Below are 22,419 nucleotides of genomic sequence, written 5' to 3'. Positions count from 1 at the left end.
CCTGCTTATGAAGGCCAAACCTCACCCCCTGGTGGTCAGCTGATCCAATTAGTTCCCATGTCAACGTCCATCTGCCGCCCTAATAAATGGCAGCTGAATCCATTTCCTATTATCAGTAGCAGGCACCGTAGTGCCCTGCTACAGGCAGGAAGCTATTTGCATAGTATGAGTGCCCCAAGAATCTAACAGGCAATGTATATTGCCTGGCTGGCTTGCATCCATAGATGTTTCTTAAGCAAATCCTGGGACATCATTCTCCCTTTGTACTCAGCCTTGGTGAGGCCGCAGCTGGAGAACTGCATCCAGTTTTGGGCTCCACAATTCAAAAAGGATGTGGAAAAGCTTGAGAGAGTCCAGAGAAGAGCCACATGCATGATCAGAGGTCAGGAAAACAGACCTTATGATGACATGCTGAGAGGTATGGGGCTCTTTAGCCTGGAAAAGCTCAGGGTCAGGGGCAATCTGATGGCCACCTGTAAGTTTATCAGGGGTGACCACCAGTATCTGGGGGAACTCTTGTTTACCAGAGCATCCCAAGGGATGACGAGGTCGAATGGTTATAAACTACTGCAAGACCACTTCCGGCTGGACATAAGGAAGAATTTCTTTACCGTCTGAGCCCCCAAGACCTGGAATAGCCTGCCATCGGAGGTGGTTCAAGCACCTACATTGAACACCATCAAGAGAAATTTGGATTTTTATCTTGCTGGGATTCTGTGACCCCAGCTGACTTCCTGCCCCTCGGGCAGGGGGCTGGACTTGATGATCTTCCGAGGTCCCTTCCAGCCCTAATGTCTATGAAATCTATGAAGCAGATGAAGAAAGGCAAGGCATCTGGAGCTGATGGAATCCCTTCCAAATTCTTCAAGCAAGGGAGAGAGGAGCTCACATCACAGCTCCATGCCATTATTTCAAAGATCTGGAATGATGAGGAAATCCCAGATGAACTCAGGGATGCCATGATCATTACAGTCTTGAAGAAAGTAGGTAATTCCAACTGTAAAAATTACAGAGGGATCACCTTGCTGTCCACTACAGGAAAGATCATTGCAAGAACCCTCCTGAACCATCTATTTCCATTTGCTGAAGATCTCCTGGTATCTTAATGTGGTTTTAGGGCATCAAGAGATACAACTGGCATGATTTTTCACAGTTCATTAGCTGAAGGAAAAATGCCAGGAACAGCATAAACCTCCCTATATGGTCGCCTTTGGCCTCATGAAAGCCCTCACCTGTCGAATGAGAAGCACTGTGAAGGAACCTTCTGAGGTACGGATGCCCACTGAAATTCATCATCCTTTTTTTTTCCTGTTTCTTGACCTTATGTGAGCAGTTCTTAGTAACTGATCTATCACAGATGCCTTTGAGGTTATGGTGGGATTAAGCAAGGCCACATCATTGCTCCAACACTCTTCTCAATATTCCTTACCAGGATGCTACATATGACCACCAACAAGTTTTCAGGCAGAGTGAAGCTGAACTACCAAATGAATGGTACACTGTTGAATCTGAAGCAACTCCAAGCCATGGTATGAGTCGCTGAGCTCCAGTATGCTGATGATGCCATAGTGTGTGCTCACTTGGCAGCAGAGCTTCAGACTATTGCTGATGTCTTTACCAAGGCATACAAGAAAATGGAACTGACACTTATTGTTCAGAAGACTAAGGTCCTCTGTCAACAAGCTCATAATGAGTAGTCCCCAGCTCTGGCAATTCAGATTCATGGTGAGACTCTGGAGAACGTGGAGTATTTCCTGTTCCTCAGAAACAGTCTCTTGCAGAAGGTTGACATTGATGAAGAAATCCAACATCACTTCAAACATGCAAGTGCAGCCTTTGGATGCCTGAGGAAATGGATGTTTGAAGATCACAACATCAGATCTGAAACCAAGCACATGGTTTATGAAGCAGTCATGATCCCTACCTTACTGTACAGAGTTGAGATATGTACAATATGGAAGAGATACCACAAGTCACTGGAGAAGCACTATCAACTCTGCCTGTGGAAGATCCTTCAAATCCAGTGGGAAGAGAGATGCATCAAAATTACTGTCCTCTAGTAAGAAAATACCACCAACATCAAGGCAATGATCATCCAACATCAACCTCGCTGTGTCAGCTGCATCATCCAGATATCTGACTCCAGACTTCTGAAGTAAGTTTTATTGTCCCAGCTCAGTCAAAGTGTATGCTCAAGAGGAGGGCAGAGAAAGTGGTTCAAGGATGTCCTCAAGGCCAACTTGAAAAAATGCAGTATCAACATCAAATCATGGGAGCCTAATGTCCAGGACTGCCCCAAGTGGAGGAAGAGTCTGCTACAAGGATCTCAGTACTTTGAAACCTCACAAGGACAACAGGAGACAGAAAACTGAGAGTGGGAGAAACAGTGTGTTGTGGACCAAAACAAAAATCCAGACCCACCCACCCTTCATGGAAACATTTGCCCGAGTTGTAGTGGAACCTGTTGATCCAGGATTAGCCTTGTCAGCCATCTTTAGACCCACAGATAAGGCAATCATGGATGACAATTATTCTTGACTGCAAGGGATTGTCAATGAGGTAGAAAGGAAGTGTGGGAGTTCTTGCCATGGAAGACAGGGAAGGATATAAGAGGGTATAAAGGTGGAGAGACACCCAGAAGCTTACAATTATGTTCTGTAGGAGAGAGGAAAGGAGTTATAGAAGGGTGTGCATGAAAACTTGGGGGAAGGGGAAAGAGAATGCAACAGAGGAAAAGAATGGAGGGGAAGAGAAGAAAAGTAAAAATAATATTACACAGAAGCAAAGCTAGTGGTGGAAAAATTGGCTGTGAATGGCAAAAGGTTTGTAAGGGATGAAAGGGTGTTAGGAGGGGGACTACACTGAAGTGTAAAGGGAGATGCTAAATGCTGTGACACCTCATGAAATCTAGGCTTGTTTATTTTTTTAAAAAGGTAGAGGTAAAATGTGCCATAGAATCAAACATTACCCAGGGCTAGCCCTATCTGGCTATGCTGCCTCTTGCCTGTTATTTGCCTTTTTTCAGTTCAAAAAGATCCTCCCACTTTTTCCATCTCACAGCTTTCCTTTTAGGAATGCAGAAAAGGGAGGGACCTCCCAGGCTATGGAGCCCAGTCCCCTACATTAACTGTCAACCATTTTTCCTAAGTGTCCTAAACATTGCTCACTCTGCACATGAGAGGCACAGAACGTCTTACAGAAACAAAACCTGAAGCACCTTACAATGGAGCAAGAGGTTGGGAGAATAAAAACAAAACAAAAGAAAACAGTAGAGACAAGGACACTGCCAATGCCCTGCCACTGCAAAGGCAGAAACTTTATTGGTTAATATACTCAGATGATCCGAAGAAATGGCTGCTTTTGTGGTTACATTTCTATCCCTGAGTGCAGAACAATACCATTGATGGATTGTTGTTGGTGAGGATTCGACCATGTACCTCTGGAATCTAAAAGGATGAGCTGTATTGAAAGAACTAAGCTTTCAGAGCTTGAGGACTGCAGCAAATACCTGAGCCTCCACTAGACAGCAATGAAGGTCCATGCTGTTTTACATTGGGAAGGGTGGTGACTAGCCCACTGGGACCTGTCCTTGCACGTTCAAGGTATGACCAAGGGCAACTTCTAACCATTTTAAAAGGGGAGGGTGAGCTGCCACTCATGAGCATATTAGCAGTTACAGCATAACTGCTATATCTGCATGCTTCTGTAGCCATACAAATGAACTAAGTCTGGGGTGCTCAACCTGTGGCTGCACGCCAGATCTGGCCCACAGAGCCTTGTCATTTGGCCTGTGGGGCTCCTCATGGGTCCAGAAATTTGGTGACAGGGGAGCAGTGCCACCACTCTTCTGCCACAAACTTTCTGGACCTAAAGCAAGCCCCATGCCCTATTCACTGGATCATGCATTGGATCCCAGTGTGCAGGCCCAGGTGGGGGCAGCTCCAGGTCTGGGCCCAATCCCAGTATGGGGGCTGGGAGGAGGCAGCACCAGGCTCCTGGGTACTGGAGCACAGGAGCAGGAGGGAATGGTGCTGGGCCCCAGGGCCTGATATTGGCATGTATGGCTCCATCTGGCCCATGGATTAACCCAGTACCACTCTTCTGGCCCATGGGATCAAAAGCTTGAGCACCACTGAACTAAATCACCTTAAATTTGGCTGTAGATAAAATTGAATGGTTTTGCTGTACTTCTCTCGCTACAGAATCATCCAACCCTTAACAGCTTGTCTTGGTATCCTTTGATACCAATGCAGTCGTTATATCTGCCCATGCCCTCCCTTATGCTTTGGAATTGTGTAATCTGTGACCCTCATGCTTAGAGTCAGGATTTCTCTCTCTTCCCCTCTCTCTTCTCCTTAATGCAAAATAATAGTAAAATGGGGCTGAAGGTAGACAGAGGGAATTTTTTTCAAGTAAAATCTGACAAGATTTAGTTTTAATTAATACATATTTGTGTTCCCCTGTGGTAAGGCTGGAACTTATCATTTTGGCACGTTTTTACAGAGATCTGTGAAAAAGCTGCAGTAAAGAAGCGTTGCATGTCTATATTTATTTTAGTTTGATTGCACAAGAAGATGCCTATCGAATAGCTCTGGGCACCTGGATAGATAATTAAAACCTGTCAATAAAACAACAAAATGCAGTGTGTAGTGGGACCCATCTGTGCAAACATTACACATCATAGATAATTATATCACAGGAAAGGTTAGAAAGTCAGCTTCTCCACGCTTAGAAAGATCAATAAAAAAGCCCATTCATAATGAAGAAAATGTTATAGAGAACCTGGATTTTTATCTGCCTGTCATTTAGATCCTTTGCTTTCATCCTTTACAAGAAAAAAATGCATATTTCTGCTAAGGAATTCTTTGTTTCTGAAAGCTAAAGACAAAAAGGGATTTCAGTTTGCTTTTGTGCAGTTCATTATTGAAAGCAAATGTGGGAAACCAAAGGCTTTTCTCATAGTTTGTGGTCTCCCCCTCCCCTTTTGGAGACCATCATCATGTTTAGACTCCTATTATGAGTGAAATTTTTCTTTGCTTCCTGTTTACTTTCTCCAGGGTATTACTTTTTGTTTCTTCCTAAAGGGTTGATTTGGAAATATCACGTATTGACAGGGAAGAGCATTCTCCTAGCTGACTTATTCACTGTGACAGCCTCTTTCTTTAAGCAGTGATCCAGAGAGGAGATTTTTGTGTTTCAGAAAGGGAAAAGGATGTCTTGCAGCATTGCTGTGAAGAATAATGAATTAAGTCTGTCTCTTACTGTAAAACCATTACAAATGTATAATAGACCTTGAGAAACAGGCTTGGATATTGATGTCTCTGCTATATTAGTGTGTCTAGTCATGAGCATACAGCCCTGTCTTCACAAAAAAAAGTCTATGAACAACAAGGTTGGGGTTTTTTTTCTCTCTCCCTGGCTTGCAATTAGCTGGCGGGGAGGCAAGGAATACCTCTATTTTCTGTGATTTGCAATAATGCATACAGAGAAGCACCCTTGTTAAGCACACACAGAAGTTAAGGGATTTCTTGTTATGAAGTTTTAAACAGAAAATCACCCAAATTACTAGCAGGGGCTGGTAGTGTCACCACAGTTCAGGTTTCCTAATACTGTCCACTATAAACCTCTGAGTTCAGTCACATGTAACTTTGTCAGATTTTAACCATTTTGGCTGAAATTTTCTATACTGGGGTCTGTGCCTATATTTATTTATTTATTGTAAAGATTCAGCTAAAATAGTTTATGCATATGAAATGAAGGGAAGAACAAGTTAGTGTGTGTGTGTGTGTATCTGTATATATATAAACAAAATAATTTTTGTATATATAAATTATCTAACCATTTCCTTGAGGACCCCTGCCAGAATGGGACTAGGAAGCTGAAATCTGATAGGAGGATCACAAAGAATCACAACAGTTCCTTCTGTTATCCCTGTGAAAATCCAACCCATTTGGCTGCAGTTAAATGATTGTGCAATCACCAAGCACAGCAGAGTTTGGTAGAGGTCTACACCCAAATCTTCAAGGTCATTAAGGTGCATAAACCCTGATCCTCAGAGGTATTTGAGGGACTAACTTCCACTGATTTTAATGGAGTTAGGCACCTAAATAGCTTTGACCACCTGGGCTTTTCAGCTAAAACCAGTGAATGTTCTGTGGGCACAAGGATACAGGTTTTAGCTGTGCTGGTCTACAGGCAAAAGTAGTCAGAACCCTTGGTAGAGGTGATATCTTTCAGACGACCCACTAAATGGTTGTAAAAAAAGTTCTTTATTTACAAGCTTTCAGGCTCACACACCCTTCCTCAGGGAAAGGAGAATGCACAGATTGTAACATTTCTCCCAGGTAGAAATGAAACTTCATATTGCACAGGAGAACATAAAGATGTTATGGGTTTCCCTGGGTGGAAAAAATCATTTTATGCAAATTAGGCTCAAAAAAGGTTGGAGCAGTCTGTTTACCTGAAAGGTGCCTAGTGACAAGCAGGGAGTTGAATTCTGTTTCTTTCTTGGTAAGATGTTTTCTATTGCATGGGAGAGAGGGTCGATGGAAAGTATCTCCCGGCTGAGGCAGTTCTGTAGTGTAGAGGTTGGTCAGCACTGCTAGTGTAGAGGTTGGTTACAAGTATGCAAACTCAGCTCAAACAACAGGCTGGAGCAGGAGTGGTATTCTCCAGGTCTCAGGGTGCTGAATTTTTGCTTCTTATTTGTAACAATGATGAAGTTTGGCTAATTACAATATCTTGCATACTACCCCTGCTCCAGCTTTGTGTTTGAGCTGAATTTACATACCTGCTAACCAACCTCTACACTACAGAACTGGCCAGCCAGGAGAAGCATTCCGTTGACCCTCTCTCCTGTGCAATAGAAAACTTCTTACCAAGAAAGAAGTTGGCAGCTGGTATCAAGTAGAGTGCCCCAGGGGTTGGTCCTGGGGCTGGTTTTGTTCAATATCTTCATCAACGATCTGGAAGATGGCATAGAGTGCACCCTCAGAAAGTTCGCAGATGACACCAAGCTGGGGGGAATACTAGATATGCTGGAGGGTAAGTATAGGCAGAGGGAGAAAAAGAAATCGGGAGGGGCTGAGCATGTGCCCCCCCAGGCTGCAAAGGACGAGGCAAGGGGAGGGGAAAGGGCTGGGGGTACGGGTGTGGAGAGGGTGGGGCGGGGACTGTTCAGGGATTGGGAGGGAGTGGAGCTGAGCTGGGCCCAGGATTGGGTCTGGGGCCCTCTGCACCCATATGGCTGCCCCTTCTGTCACACCCGGGGTTGTTGCCTGGTGCCAGCATCCTCTGCCCCAACAAATTTGCTGCTCCCCATCCCTGCATTGGCCCTAGCTGCTTCCCTGCATCAGCCCAGCCCCACACCGCCCAGGGAGGCCTGGAGTTGGGGGCAGAGTGGGGCCAGTCTCAGGTGCACTGCCAGGCCAGAGGGAACGGAGCCCCCGGGGACCCCCGCCCTGCCCCACTCCAAGTCGTTCCCAAAAAGAGCCCGGCACAACCACAGCCATAGCTATAGCCCCAGTGGCAGCCTTCCCTGACCCATGTAAATCTTGGGGCACACACCCTCCATGCCTCCCTAGGTGCACATAGCTGCAGGAGCTACACCCCCCGGATGAGCCACACACGGCTCAGTCCCTTACCCCACTGGCTGCATAGCACCTGCCCCTCCCCTAGCCCCAACCCTACTCCCTCACCACCCGTGCTGCAGTTGCTGGGAGCCCTTAGTCAGGCTGCCTTGCGGCCCTACTGCTGCCCTGCATTTGTGGGGGCTCAGCCCCATTAGCCCCCCATATCCACTGCCTATGAGGGTAGGGCTAGAATTCAGAGTGACCTAGATAAATTGGAGGATTGGGCCAAAAAGAATATCATGAGGTTCAACAAGGACAAGTGCAAAGTCCTGCACTTAGGACAAAACAGTCCCATGCACCAGTACAGGCTGGGGGCTGACTGGCTGCGCAGCAGCTCTGCAGAAAAGGACCTGGGGGTTACAGTGGACAATAAGCTGAATATGAGCCAACAGTGTGCCCTTGTTGCCAAGAAGGCTAATGGCAAACTGGGCTCAATTGATGTGTTGCCAGTAGGTTAGGGAAGTGATTATTCTCCTCTATTCAGCATTGGTGAGGCCACATCTGGAGTACTGTGTTCAGTTTTGGGCCCCCCTGCTACAGAAAGGATGTGAACAAATTAGAGAGTCCAGTGGAAGACAACAAAAATGGTTCAGGGGCTGGGGGACATGACTTATGAGGAAAGACTGAGGGACCTGGGTTTATTTAGTCTAGAGGAGAGGAGACTGAGAGGGGACTTAATAGTAGCTTTCAACTATCTGAAGGGGGGTTCAAAAGAGGATAGAGCTAACCTGATTTTAGTGATGGCAGATGACAGAAGCAATGGTTTCAAGCTGCAGCAAGGGAAGTTTAGGTTAGATATTAGGAAGAATTTTCTCACTAGAAGGGTAATAAAACACTGGAACAGGTTACCCAGAGAGGTTGTGGAACTTCAATCCTTGGAGGTTTTTAAAACCTGGATAGACAAAGCTTTGGCTGGAATGATTTAGTTGGCGGTGGTCCTGCTTTGAGCAGGGAGTTGGATTAGATGACCTCCTGAGGTCCTTCCCAGCCCTAACTTTCTATGATTCTATAAGTTCATTTCCACCTGGGAGAAATGTTACAATCTGTGCATTCTCCTTCACCTAAGGAAGGGTGTTTGAGCCCGAAAGCTTGCAAAGAAAGATTTTTTTGCAACTATTTCATTGGTATAATAAAAGATATTGTCTCTACCAAGAGTTCTGACTACTATGGGCACAAGAACAGGCTGCATCTGTGGCATTTTCTTTCAGTTGCAGGACCCTTATGCTAGATTGCTGTCTATAGGAGTTGGTGTAGTTCAGCACTGCTGGAGCCCACTGCTGTCTGGCCACTGAGGCTCCAGTCCCCGAGGTCTTGGAGGGGTTGGGGCAAGTAAGACCAAACCATTCAGATCATTATAAGTTAAAACCTTTTGTTCGACTTGGCTTGGTAAAGGATTCAGTTTTGTTACTTCCCAAAATTAAATAACTTCTCAACACCAAATGTGAACCACGCCCCTGTCGGAGAAGTGACTTGAACTCACTTCAAAGGTGTATTCTTGCCTGAATATCTGGGCTTTGCTCCACACATCTAGGCATAGGGTTCTGGTTTTGTTTCTTGTAGTTGCTATACCATAGCAAATCACTACAACATGCATGACACGTAGAACATTTTAAATCTGGTTTAAGTGAACAGAAATACAAGCTGTCTGAGCCAAATTAAATCTGTGTGGAATAGTTCAAGAGTGTACGGTGAAAATAAAGTCCTATTTTGAATTGGCTCACCATGAACCTTGTTTAGTGTGATATGTGCACACACACACACACACACACACACACACACACACACACACCCACCCCCCCTAGCTCAATTTGTGTAGCCCGGAGAAGCAAGCACTCTTGGTTTTGGAGGACAAAGGGCTCAGCCCTCTGAGACCAGCAGAGAAGAAATCTCTGATCAGTAGCTGCAAGAGAGGGAAAAAGAGGCACAAATAGTAGTAAGCTGTCCTGGGAGGGTAGCAGGTAGAGTAGCAGGACTACCAGGCTCTTTAGGAAATAAGATGCCTAGCAATAGGTTTCACAGATGCTAAACTCCAGGCCAGGAGTAAGATAAGGACTGCAAGCTGGTACAGATGCTGCTTAAGGTGGGACAACTGACCAAGAAATGTAGACCCAGCTCTTGTGCAGCAGGGTGAAAGTAAATGAGGCAATAGATTGGATGAGGAGCTGAGAAGCAGGGATCACTGACTGGTAGAGGTAGGGCTGGCCGGTATATATAGGTTTGCCTCTAGGACAAAATGAGGTGTTCTGGTTCTGCATGTTAGAGAAGTCTCCTGAAGTATGCAGTGTCCACAAGGAGCACAGGAGATGCTATTAGGGGTAGGGGGAGCCTCTCCCTATACGTGAGTGTGCTTGGAGGCCACATGAAAAGAGAATGAGTAAAGTTGTGAGGCATAGGCATGGTTATAGGGGAGGCTGGGGCCATGAATAGGGCCAGTGACAAAGCCAGAGAGAGCAAGAGAGCACAGGGGAAGCACCAGGGGGCTGAGACTGCTCTGAGGATAGCAGCCCCAGACTCCTTTTAAAACTGTAGGGCAACCTTCCCAGATACTAAATCGCATCAAGACAGAGCAGGTGAGTGTAAGGTGATAAGGTCATAAGAGGACTGGAGAGTACAGGATTAGCCTGTAGTCGGGGCACTGAGATCACCTTCCTGGTGAGTCCTGTCAGTACACTCACACAACACATGTGCTCTCACACAGTGGCTTCTCGACCACAGCCCATCATCATGCCCCTCAAGAACCTGGGAACCAAAAACATTGGTGCAAGCACTCCCTCCCACCACACCAGCCCAATGTCAGGTGAGATGCTGCAGACTTTGGTCATTTGTGGGCTACTGAAGTTTAGTGAACTCGTGCTTAAGAAACACAGGAAAGCAGAAAAGTGCCAGTTGACAATTCCCCCAACACTAGGTCACCCATCCCCCTGGGACTTTCAAAGTGTATGTGCAAGCACTTCCTCTCACATGCCTATTAGGAGGCAGGCTAAGCTGGGGGCTCACTCCCAATCCCTGGCATTGGAGTCACAGCACTTCCCACAATTGTGAAACAGTTCTGAATCGGTGATGTTTTGGAACAGTTCAGTTGTTACATCTGTCTGTACCCTTAGCTGACAAAGGAATGCTGTACCATCTGCCTGTCTCCCTCCATTGCTGCCTAATTTTTAGGGCCAGCAGCCTCCATCCATGTCTTTTTTTTTTTTGCAGTGATTGGTAGTTCAGCTGAGCTGGATGTGGAGTTGATTCATGTCTGAGATGATTAATTCTGAAAGTCTTTGGTGTAGAATTGATCTCTAATTTTATGCCATCTTTGCATTTCTGTCCTGATAAATATATTGCTTCAGACTTGATGAACCCCACACGTATACTGTGCTAAAGCTTCATGTTCCTGCAAAGACTTGAAACATATATTACTTTCCAAAATAAATCTCTACCTTTTTTAATATGTCAATATTAGATAATGTTCAATGTTAGAGGGGAAGTAAGCAGCTGTTTGTGTCTTAAAGTGTTTCTCCTGCACCCTCATTGCAAAAAACGTTCTTGCTTAAAAATCACAAAAATGTAACCAGAGAGAATAGACACAAGTACAGTGAAATGAGGTGATGATTTTTAAGCTTGAATTGGGGGATGCAAGTGAGGTTGAGCCCTGCATCTGGTTCTGAAGCTGACTGAACTCGAACACTTCTAGTAGTCCTGCTGCTGAAAAACACCAGCAAACAAATGTAAATTCCCCCACCCTCCCCATATGAATAAGGCATTTTTCAGGTGGAATGAGGGGCTGTTCTACTTAAATGCCCTCTAGAGGGGTGCCAGCTCCTTAAGACTGCATATACTGCTGGATTGGGAAATTTTCATAGTATGCCTACGTTTGAGGGATGCTAAAGGACACTTTGAAAGATGAGGGGGAAATTTAACTTGAGAGAAGTGACAGTGAAGAACATGTTTTTTTCAGAAGTGAGGCAGGAGCTCATTTTCTGTCTTACCAAAATATCCATTAATTCTGGGTACTTCCTTTTGAAGGAAGGAGGTGTCTATATATCTGTGAAGACCTGTGCCCCATTGCCCTATTTTCAGAAAAGTTTTGAATGTGGCATTGCCACGATGAAAATCAGGCTCCAAAGGATCTTAAGTGAAAGTGTTCCTTTTAAAAATGAAACCTTTGGGGTTTACTTTTCCTTTCCCCACCTCTCTTTTGGAAAGAAGAAAGTGATTAGGAAAAAATTCTAGAATATGAATACTAGCTTCTGATTGCATATTGCTCCACCCCTTGTGTGGACATTTATACTTTAGGAAAGTGGGTGTAAAGTGCTAGCATTTTATACCAGAGTAAGACAGTTCACACAGACTGCACCTACACATGACACTGATTGCACAGTATCATCTCATGGCAGCAAGCATGATGTGGTGTTACGGCACAATAGTCTCGAGCTACTGTGCTATCAGCGTCACAAAAAAGCCGTTCATTGGTGCTACTGCACAGTAACCCAAGTTACTGTGCAGTCATTTAATGCTTGTTTATACAGTCAGTGTCTTGTGTAAACACAGCCACAAGGGATGAATCCAGAATAGCTTCCTGTACCAACCATAGCAGTGAGCACAGTTTTCATGAGCACTTGCATAGCAGACAGAAGACAGGAATCTGTCTACTGAGTTTTCACTTTCTTTTCATCTTTAAGAGTTAGAGTGGGATAAGAATGACTGCAGGTAGAAATACAAACAAAAAAACTCTTAGTCAGATCTCATAACACATGGAAATAAAGGAAAAATAAAAGCACCTTAGGTGCGCTTTTAATGCTTACATGTCTTCAAAGTCTTTTTTTTTAACGCTGTGATTTAGTGATTAAGTAAGTGGATTTTGTTCATCCATGGTAGTAAAATTGTCTGTGCAGTTTCAAAATTCTCTGCAGCTACTTTTACCCATTTTATGCTTGCTTAGTGTAGAACAATTTGAAAAGGAAGAAATTCAAAGAACGCAAACTGCAAACATTTTGGTAGAGGAGGCAGAAGACTGTTCATCAGCCTGAGAGAGTCTGTGTTCTGCAGTGGATTCTGATGACTCTTTCCCTTTAGAGGCCTGCTCAGAAGAATAGTGGCTTTGGAGGTGAAGACTAAGCATTAAGAGTGGATAGTTTATAATCTGCACTAGTCCTGTTGGCCAGTTCTCCTCATTGGAAGAGGCCCTATGCTATCTGTCCTCTAGGGATAGGTTGACAAACCAGCAGATACCTCTCAGGCAACTCTATGATCTATTGCGGTAAGAGACTGCTGAAGACATGGAGGAGTTCATGTGATCAGATGTATGATACAGTGAAGCAGAGGTTCTCAGGCATTTCCATCAGATGACTGGTGCAGATGTCTCTTTACAAAGGGTGAATAAACAACAGTAAAGTCTAGGAGGGAGAAGAAGATACTGGGTAGGAGTCTGGCTGAGAAAAATGGTTTGTGAGCAGAAGAGGTTAAGCCACAGAGCAGAAGGAAACAGTTTGATCAGTCAGATAATTTTCCAGGATATTTTTTCAAGTCAGGTTTGCAGGCAGGAAGGAGGGCAGGGGACACACAGAGTATGAGGTAGACATTTTTTGGTGATTATTTTTTTTTTTTTGGATGAAGTGTAGGCCATTATTTCTTTTCTCTCACTGCCTAAGCAGATATCCCAGATTCCTCTCAAATGCCAATGTGCCACTCCTCTGGGAACCCAGCAGCCTGAAGAGCATGTTCATTAGAGGGACTGTGCCTGGCGAGGCATTTTACAGCTGCCCTGGAGCTAGAGAACAAATGTGAAAACTTTGAGAGGCAAAGAAAAGTAGGAAAGAACTACTGTGAGGCAGGATGTCCTTCTGTGTAGAGCGGTGGTTCTTCACGTTTTTGGACCCTTCTATAACTTTTGTGAATTTAATGACCCAATTAAAAACATAATTTATATATTGCAGTACTTAATTCCTTGCAGAGGGGCTGAGCAATGGGGATGGGGGATCCTCCCTGAAGCGATATGTCTGAGCCTGCACATGTCTCCTTAACTTACCTGCTTATCTCCTTACCCCTTGGTTATCTCCATGTACCTCATTGCACCCTTCAAAGGATCTGGTGGCATCTTAGAGTGCCGTAGCACCCTGGCTGAGAATCACTGCTTCTCTAAGACATGACTTGAATACCTTGCTCTGCTGCAGGCTGCCTGTATCACTTTCCTACTTTGTCTCTGTGCCTTGGATTGCCATACCTGCACAATTCTGCTTCACTAGGGTGTTGTGATACATATACTAAAGAGGGCAAGGTTTTCATGGACTGTAGTGAAAGGGCCATGTAAGTACTGGGGTGGATGGGGAAATGAATTAGAGCTGAGCTGCAAACGCCATAGGAAAAAAGGATATCAGGAGGAAGCTGATGGAAAACTAGTGATCAGTAGCTACTTGGGGCGGAACAGGCCCAGGGTGTGGTAAAATGGAGCTTCCACCTAAACTGCTCAGGAACAACCAGAATGTAGAACATCAATTTGTGTAAATGTTAAGAGCTCTAATGGCATTTCAGCATGGCCTCTTCCCATTGTATAAGCAAGCATGTCTGCACTTTAACAGATGTATTGCTAATTCTAGCTCCATGTAGCAGCTCCAACAGCTAGCAACATTTTTCCCTGAAGGAATGATAAAAGCCTTCTTGGTGTGTTGACCAGGAAATGTCAAGAACCAACACTGAGCTTCATGATTCCTGGGAGTTCAGAGCTGGTATTATTCACTCAAGTTGAGACACCACAACAATCTGTATGATCCCTGTTCTCTCCATATGGAGATGAAGCTCTTGATCAGAGCTAATCCTTATTACAGAAACACTCCTGCACTGTGTATTGCCTGCTGGCAGGAGATACACAGAATGATGGTTCTGCAGTGTGCGTGTGTATAATACCTGGCATGTATACGGAGTCGGCCACACTTTAACATATGAATGTTTGTGGGTGTAATGAGAGATGGTGCATTTCTTCCCAGAGCATTCAACATGGGAGGATGACTGTGCCCTCTCCTGAACTTGTTGGAGGAAGTGTGGAGCTTCCTGCCCTCTGGTTCCCTAGGTGGTCAGAGAACGTTGGTTTGGCTCTGTAAACAAGGGATCCTCAGCTGAGATGCCATAGTACTTTAGATGCTGCAAGAGTTGTTCACGGCACATAGATGCTGCCACAGTTGGAAATGGGTGGGACTGTCCCATGTACCTCACATGGAGACGGATCAGTAAGGACTGTACCAGGAGCATGCACTTCTGCCTATGTTAGAATTATCTGGTAAAACTAAAGCAGGAGTGTCCAAGATCCAGGCTGCAGAGCCCCATCAACTAGCCCCTGGTGCTACCCTTGGGTCTTGGGTTGACCTAAGGGCAACACAGGGTGTATGCTGGACTGGTCCTTGGCTCTGGGCCTTGGACGTGCACTGCACATAGCTCCCACTCCAGGACTGTGCTGTTTGTAGCACACACACAGAGCCAGTCCAGGACCTGCCCCCACCTGCTAGATCCAGTGCCCACTCTGGCTACTCTTGGTTGCAAGCTGTGTGCAGTCCAGGTCCCAGAGCAGGCACTGTGTGTGGCACAGTCCTGGATCAGCCAGATCAGGCACTGGATTCAGTGTGTGTGGGGACAGTAAGGTTAGGGTGAGGAGGGAGAGTTGTCCCTCCATGCCAGATACAGTGCCTGCTTCAGCAGTCTAGGACCTGCACTGCACACGGCACTAGCCCCAGACCGTCTGGAGCAGATGTCATATGCAGTCACACACTGTCCCTTCACCCTCCTCACAGAAACAGAGGTAGGTGGAACTATCCCACATGCCTCTGGTTCTGGGAGGAGCATACAGGATTGGACTGGGAAGGGTTGCAGCAAGAAAAGGTGCTCCTGACTGCTTTAGGTTTATCAGCTAACCATAATGCAGGCAAGAAGGCACACTACTTCTGCAGTCCTTCCCAGTCTTGCTCCCTCAAGGCAATAGCAGGTAGTTCTACCTGGCTGTGGCAGCAGTGGCACAACAGTGATTCTCAACCAGTGTCACTAAATTAAAAAAAAAAAAAGTTGTGAAGGGAAGGTTTAGGACTGCTGTTGTAGATGGTAGCTACCTGTGATTGCAGCCTCTTGCTTCTAGGGGACACTATGTCCCACTCTTTTTGGAAGTTGCAGCTTGTTTATGAGCTGCTTCTTCCAGGCCCTTCCCTTGCTGGATTTGTAGAAAATAGGAGGGGCCAGACCATGAAGGGAGGCACAGGAGCATATTGTCCTAAACCCCTTCAGGAGTAGACATGGGGAGGCTGGCACAACAGTGGAGAAAAGACTGGAGTCCTTGAGGTCATCTTCCAGATTCATCTCTGGTTCCCAAGTGTAAGTTCTCTGCTATTGTTTGTTCATCTTTTCAAGCCTGGCTTCTGTCCAAAACCAGGCAGTATGAGCAAGTGCATAGCAGAGCTCAAAATGATAAACCCTCCTGCTATAAAGCCAAGTGTGTCATTTACTATACTTAGTTAAAGGGGAGTATGTCTTTCTGACCCTGCCTGGTAGGTTAGGATCTGAGACCTCAGAAGTGAAATACTTAAGTATGCTGATCCCTTTATAGCTAGTTTCACTAGATTTTGATTTTTACAACCTCAGTTGCATTAGCCAAAAGATTTGCCTACGAAATAGTCTGCCTAAAGGAGCTCCACCATTTTTTTTTATGCCTTATGTTGAAGAAGTCCAGTCCATTCTCTGTCAGCTGCATTTGATTGGCATTATTCCCTTGCTTTGAGATAGGCAGAGAGTGTATTATAGCCTGCCTTGGTTTGAGTCAGACTGTTTGCATCAAATTTAGGGAAAAATCAGTCTGGTTTACTGTACTTTAACCACAAGCACAAACATCCTTTATGCCATTTGTTTGTTTTGTTTTTTTAATAAGGGTGTACATCTGTTAGGTACTGGACTCCAAAGAGTTCTTTGATGTTCAGTAAGTCACCAAGCAGCCCTCTGAGAGTGAAAACTTTTTGTTCTGGCTTGGGCTGGATATGAATATAGACATGCATATATTTATTACCAATCCTCTGAGTTATCTATCTCCTGGTCTTCATTTGCCTTAATGCATCTCAGCAAACAACAGGAGTCTTGCTTTGCAATTAATGCCAAGCAATCAAAGGGTTTGGCACATAATCCTGTGATAACCAAGGAGAGCTCAATCACTCAGCAATGGCTGTTTGTGAGCTGGGTTGCTAGAGCTGGAATAAGCAATGATTACATGTTTTTCCCCCTCTTCTAAAGCCTACCCACACATCTCTTTTTCTGTGTCACTTCCTATGTGTCAGCCTTTTGTCAGTAGGGCCTTTAATCTGCCTGGAATGAAACATGATAGAACTAAAGGGTGGTGAGACAGTAGTGAAAGAGGGAAAAGTAGAAGCACAACTCTTGCATACCAGTGACAATGAGCATTTATTTTGTTTTTCCCCTTAAAATTCTTATAGTCTGCCAGTAACAGCTGGCTCAACAGATACTGTTTTTTTTGTTCCTCCCTTCCCCCTTTAATTGACTTTCTCTGCAAGTTTGTTAGGATGAACAGCTGAACATTTTATGTTGCTACAGTAAAAGGAAAGCTAAAATGTCAAGTGCAGGACAAGTTTTTGCTACAAATAGGATCTGTTCTGAAATCCGTATGTAGAAGAGGCAGTGCCATTTGTGCTATCAGTGTTGCAACCTTGGGTGATTTATTCATAGTACTTGGAGGGTTTTTTTACCCCCTTAAATCCTCAGCTTCTGGGAACCAGTAATTCATGGGAATTTCAATGTGCTTTCTTTTCTAAGTCTGTAGATTTCCTGGTTGCAGGGAGATGCTTTGGAATGTGACATCTAGAAATGTGAAAAACAGGCGGCACAGAAACCCTGCTCCCCCCATTACCTCCCAAAATGTATTATTTTTGAATGCTGTGATTTTTAAGTGAGTCCCATGACTGATTGGGGTCTGACTCCTAATTTGCAACCACTTTGGGTTTGCAATACTATACTGATTTATAGAAGTTTACCTTACCTGGGCCTGTGGGAAGAACCTTTATTCCTTCTGTTTGTGTGTGTGCAAAATATAATATATGTAATGGAACATATCACTGCCAAGATGCTTAGGCTGTCTCCCTAAGCAACCTTCTGTTCCTCCAAAGATGTGCAATGAGAAAAGATTCCAGGGCCAGCAGTACTGGGACTTAGCAACCTCATGCTGTGCAGGGTCAGGGTTCGTGTGGCATCCCTCTTCCTATCCCTCTTCCTTTGAAGATACCTTTCCATACCTGGCTCCATCTATGGCAGGGATAGGAGCTACCTCTAGTGGTCTGGTCTTCTCAAATACAGGAAGCTCCAGGACTGCAGAGTGCATGTGGCTCTGGCTTCCCCAATTTCCTAGGGGATTTGTGTGGTTCCTGGAAGGTCAGGCTGAGATATAGGGCAGACCTTGCCCTCTTCCCCTGCAGGTCCTGTGGACGTATATAGGAGAAACCATACATGAGTAAGTAGCCTTCCTTCAGATTGGGGATATTACAGTGGAGATGGAACTGTCCTGTCTTTTCCTACCAGCTGCATCCTCAGTAGTGTCCCCTTTGAGGTCAAGTAGAGTTGTACATAAATGCCCAAGCAAAGATTGTGATCCTAACTGTGATAACTCTGAGATTCCTGTATTAAATACTGTAACCCACAATGACTTTCATCCTTTAAAAATAGCAGCTTAAGAAGCCTGCACATGGTTTACTTTCAGCAGTTTGGAAACTTACAATTAAGTCATCCCTACCATCTATGCTACATCACCCAAGTGTAATTTATTTTGCTTTCATATATCAATATAAATTACATTGGGATCCAAAGCAAGCAATCTAGGGTAACTGCTTGCAGTAGGTGTTATTACAGTGCTCTGCCATTTAGTAGTGGGTGAGAAGGTAATAATCTGTTTGCCTACAGGAACTTACCACCCTATGATAGCTGTGGACACATGATGCCTATACTCACTGAAGTTATACCTGTCATTTTACCCCTGCATTTAATCAGGATAATTCTGCACAGGATTCACGTTAAGTTACACCAATGTAGGACTTCTTGCTCCATGTCTGTTCCTTGTTTACACTGTTAAAAAGGCTGATTCCACCAGGGCAAATATGCCCTATGTCTAAGCCCCAAGAGACTGATCAAAAAATCCAGTGGGTGGCAAGTGCTCCAGTGTTCTCAACCTCCTCTGTCATTCAGAAGCCACCAGTGATAACTACAAGTTAGCTGACAAAGTACATTCAGGTACTTTCACTCTGTTTGGTGATTTCTCTGAGATCAAAACGTTGTGGTAGGGTCAGGCTTGCATTCAGACCCTACTCTTCAAATGTATGTATAGAGAATTGATGGACCAGTGAATCCAACCCTTGGGATTTCTTTGTAAACCTTAAAACATGGGGTGGGTTTTCTGTTTTAAAGCACTGGCTCCCAGGTTCACTTGCTTATATGAGAACCTGAAATTTAACATATAAAACAAAGAAACAAGCTCATGATTTTTAAGCTGATCGATCCCAAGCTGATTTCTTAGACCTTACTTCTACCTGTCTACCATACCATTAAGACACATTACTTTTGTTCTTTGTAACATGGCTAGAACTGATCCCAAAACCACAGAGGGGACTGCTGCATCTTGAGGCACACTGAGCTCAGTAAAAAATTTTTTGTGAAAATGAAATTTTGGATCAGGTTCAAAGCCTCTGTTTGGAAGCTAGCTCACTTGCACTTTCCAAGCTACCTGTGATACCTTTGCCAAATCACCTGTCTCACAGTAGCAAAGGTGAGGACAACACAATTAGCCCTCTAGCTAATACATTTATTCCTTCATTTATATGATAAAACTAGTCACTTGCTTTTGATAGCCATCGTCTGGCTTAAATCTCAACAGGGAAAAATAAGCACAGTCCAGCTCACTGGATTATCTGCTATCCTGCAAAATTGCCTGATCAGTGGGATATCAGGTTTTATTAATCTTTCTGTAACATTAAAGAAATTATCGAGCTTACGGCACTCACTAATGAATCAATTTTAATTTATGGGCTAAAATGAAATCCTCATTAAAGATGACAAACTGTAGCCTCAGGTAAACATGAAGCATTTCCACTCCAGAGCTAAATGAGAGTTCTTCTCTGGCTGCTGCTGCTTCTGTCAGAAGAACAGTAGGGTCAGAGGTCCCATGTCACATCAGAGGAAGCTGCATCTTCAAGAAAGGATCTGCAATGATCTAGCCCTGAGGAGTTCTTTTTCTGATGTGGAAAAGGATGAAATCAAGGGCTAATTACATTGTCCTCTTCTTTTTCTCTCTCTCTTTTTTTTTAACAAACACCAAGGAATTTTCTATTTGGCAGTAGTGCTTACTAAATAAATCTGTATTTGAAATCCATCAAAAAAATCAGTGAGCTGTTTTACAAAGGTATCTAGGGCAAATGTATATTATGAAGCCTGGATGCACATGCAAATCATTCAGGGCCAAGAATCAGGCATATGCATTAAATGGAGGACAGATCTCAGGACTCAGTCCTGCAGCCGTTTATGCATGCAAATGACTTCACCTCCATAATTAGCCCTGCTGATTTCAAAGAAGCTACTTGTATGCCTAGGGTTGCTTATGCCTCCGTGTCATTGCAGACTAACCTCTTCCATGAGAGAAAGGTCATCACTTGCGTTTTGGAAATTCATCATATCACAAAAGTCGCATCTGTTTTTGGAACAGAGACAGTCCTGTAATAATAACTTGGCCTAATCCCTTCCCAGCAAACATGAGTACACTGTATATTTGGGTATAAAAAGTGGTTTTGTTCTTTAGACAGCTTCTTTGATGATAATTGTTATGATTGCTAGTTATCTCTTTGTATTTGTTTGATATAGCTCTATTTAAAAGCATAGTGTTGATATAAAATATGTATTTACATGTATTTGTGGTGGTGGTATAATTAAATCAGCCTTTTTTTTTTTTAATGTGTATTTCCTGTGTGGTTGCTTTAATCTTTTGGTTTTGCAGAATTACAGGGAAATGTTAACAAAATTCAATACTATGTTTCCTTTCTAAGGGTGGAGAGGAGAAACCACTTTTGAGAAAGTTGGCCAGGCAGTGCTCTCTGTATTTTGACTGTCTACATCTTTGCCTTTCAGATGCAGCAATCGCACCCAGTGTGCTGTGGTAGCAGGCCCTGATGTGTTCCCAGACCCCTGCCCAGGAACATACAAGTACCTGGAAGTCCAGTATGAATGCGTCCCTTATAGTAAGTATATTGATATATTTTCACTTCTTTAGGATAGAGATCTCATTTTGCTTGAAGATTATGTCGGCCTTGAATCAACTGAGCTGCCTCCTTGGGGAAAATAAACCATGAGTGACAAATTTGGGTAAAAGTGGATGCACAGTACAAGACTTGATTGGTCAGATTTGAAAAATGTCATTCTATACGAGTCATGCTCACATTTAAAAAACACCACAAGGAGAATGAGACAGCATGGCTAAGTGGATTGAGCACTGGCTCAGCACTCATGTAGTCTGAGTTCTACATCTGGTTCATCCCTTGGGTGTAGGTAGACAAGTCTATAATCTCCTCATGCCTTGTTTTCCAACGCATGGGGATGATGGTTGTGACCTCCTCTCGTAAGACACTTCGAATCTACAGATGAGAAGCGCTATATCAGGATGAGGCTGTGTTATTAATTAGCATTTAATTGCTCATTATGGGGTTTTCTGCTTGTAATTTTATAACAAAGTCTTTCAGAGTGATCTATGCTGTTTTAATTAGTGACATCTGTACTGCATCTCCTTACTTTTAAAAGTAAATAGGAAGGTAATTTATTGAGAAATATAATGTAGATGGTAGGGATGACTAAACTGTAAATTTCCAAGCTAATGAAAGCAAATCACTTACAAGTCTCTTAAGTCCCTCTCCCTCTCTTTTTTTTCTTTTCTTTTTTTTAAGGGTGGAAAGTCATTAGGAGTTATAGTATTATGTATTTAATAGAGGAATATCAGCGTTACTAAAAAGAAAAGTACACTTTAGAATTTGCTTTTCACCTCAGCAGGGTGTATAGCACACAGTTACAGTCCTGCTGTCCAAAATTGTATATTTTAGACAGGAATAATAAAAAGAATATGTTACTGTTTGAAGTAAGAAATAATCAAGCCAGGTAGAACTGAACCATTGTTAGAGTTTTTTAATGCTAAACAAGAGTTATGTTGGAAATTTCCATTCTTCTCCGCCATAACACCAAAGTCATCTGCCTACCGAAAGCAGAGTTGGGTTGATAAATAGATCCTGGACCTGTGCTTTGAGCCCAAGCCATGTAAAAATGGATGTGACTTGGAAGTGGCAGACATGATCCCCAGAAGAAAAGTTTCAAGGCACCTCACTTAAGTTTACAGTCCTCAAACAGGACTCATCTCTCATCAGCAAGGTGGCTGCTTGCTTGCTATGGTGACATGAAGAGTTGTAGTGTGTTATGGTTGTCAAGTGATGGTTGGAGAGACAAGGGATGCAATTAAAACAAAGAATTCCTAGTCTCTAACCCTGAATAAAAGTGACTTTCTATCAAGGGACCCTATGTCTGCCTCTGCCTCCTGGGGAACATAGAAGTCAATATTGCAGCCATCCTTATGTTTGATTATTAGAAACAAATTCAAGAAAAAATAACCCAAGAAGCTGCTAGATGCAAAAACTGATGTCTTCTGTCATGGGGGACCTGCTGAGGTCAGTGGAAAGAGGGACTTCAGTAGGAGCTGGATTAAATATATAGAACCTTATCCAAAATTACTAGGCTGCCTATTTGC

At 43.9% G+C, this 22,419-nt stretch overlaps 1 protein-coding gene across 11 annotated transcripts in view; it reads left to right on the top strand.

Moving 5' to 3' along the window:
• Positions 1–22,419, top strand: part of ADGRL3 (adhesion G protein-coupled receptor L3) — an 864,517-nt gene that overhangs the window by 464,456 nt on the left and 377,642 nt on the right. For all 11 annotated transcript variants that reach the window (XM_019534224.1, XM_019534215.1, XM_019534217.1 and 8 more), the window contains one exon: positions 20,763–20,872. In XM_019534224.1, the coding sequence (XP_019389769.1) occupies positions 20,763–20,872 (110 nt within the window). The remainder of the gene's footprint in view (positions 1–20,762; positions 20,873–22,419) is intronic.

Source organism: Crocodylus porosus, unplaced genomic scaffold, assembly GCF_001723895.1.
Source record: "Crocodylus porosus isolate Cpor-Errol unplaced genomic scaffold, CroPor_comp1, whole genome shotgun sequence".
In the NCBI taxonomy this organism is placed as follows: domain Eukaryota; kingdom Metazoa; phylum Chordata; order Crocodylia; family Crocodylidae; genus Crocodylus; species Crocodylus porosus.
Note: the sequence above shows the minus strand (reverse complement) of the source record. Positions and strands in the feature narration are given on the sequence as shown.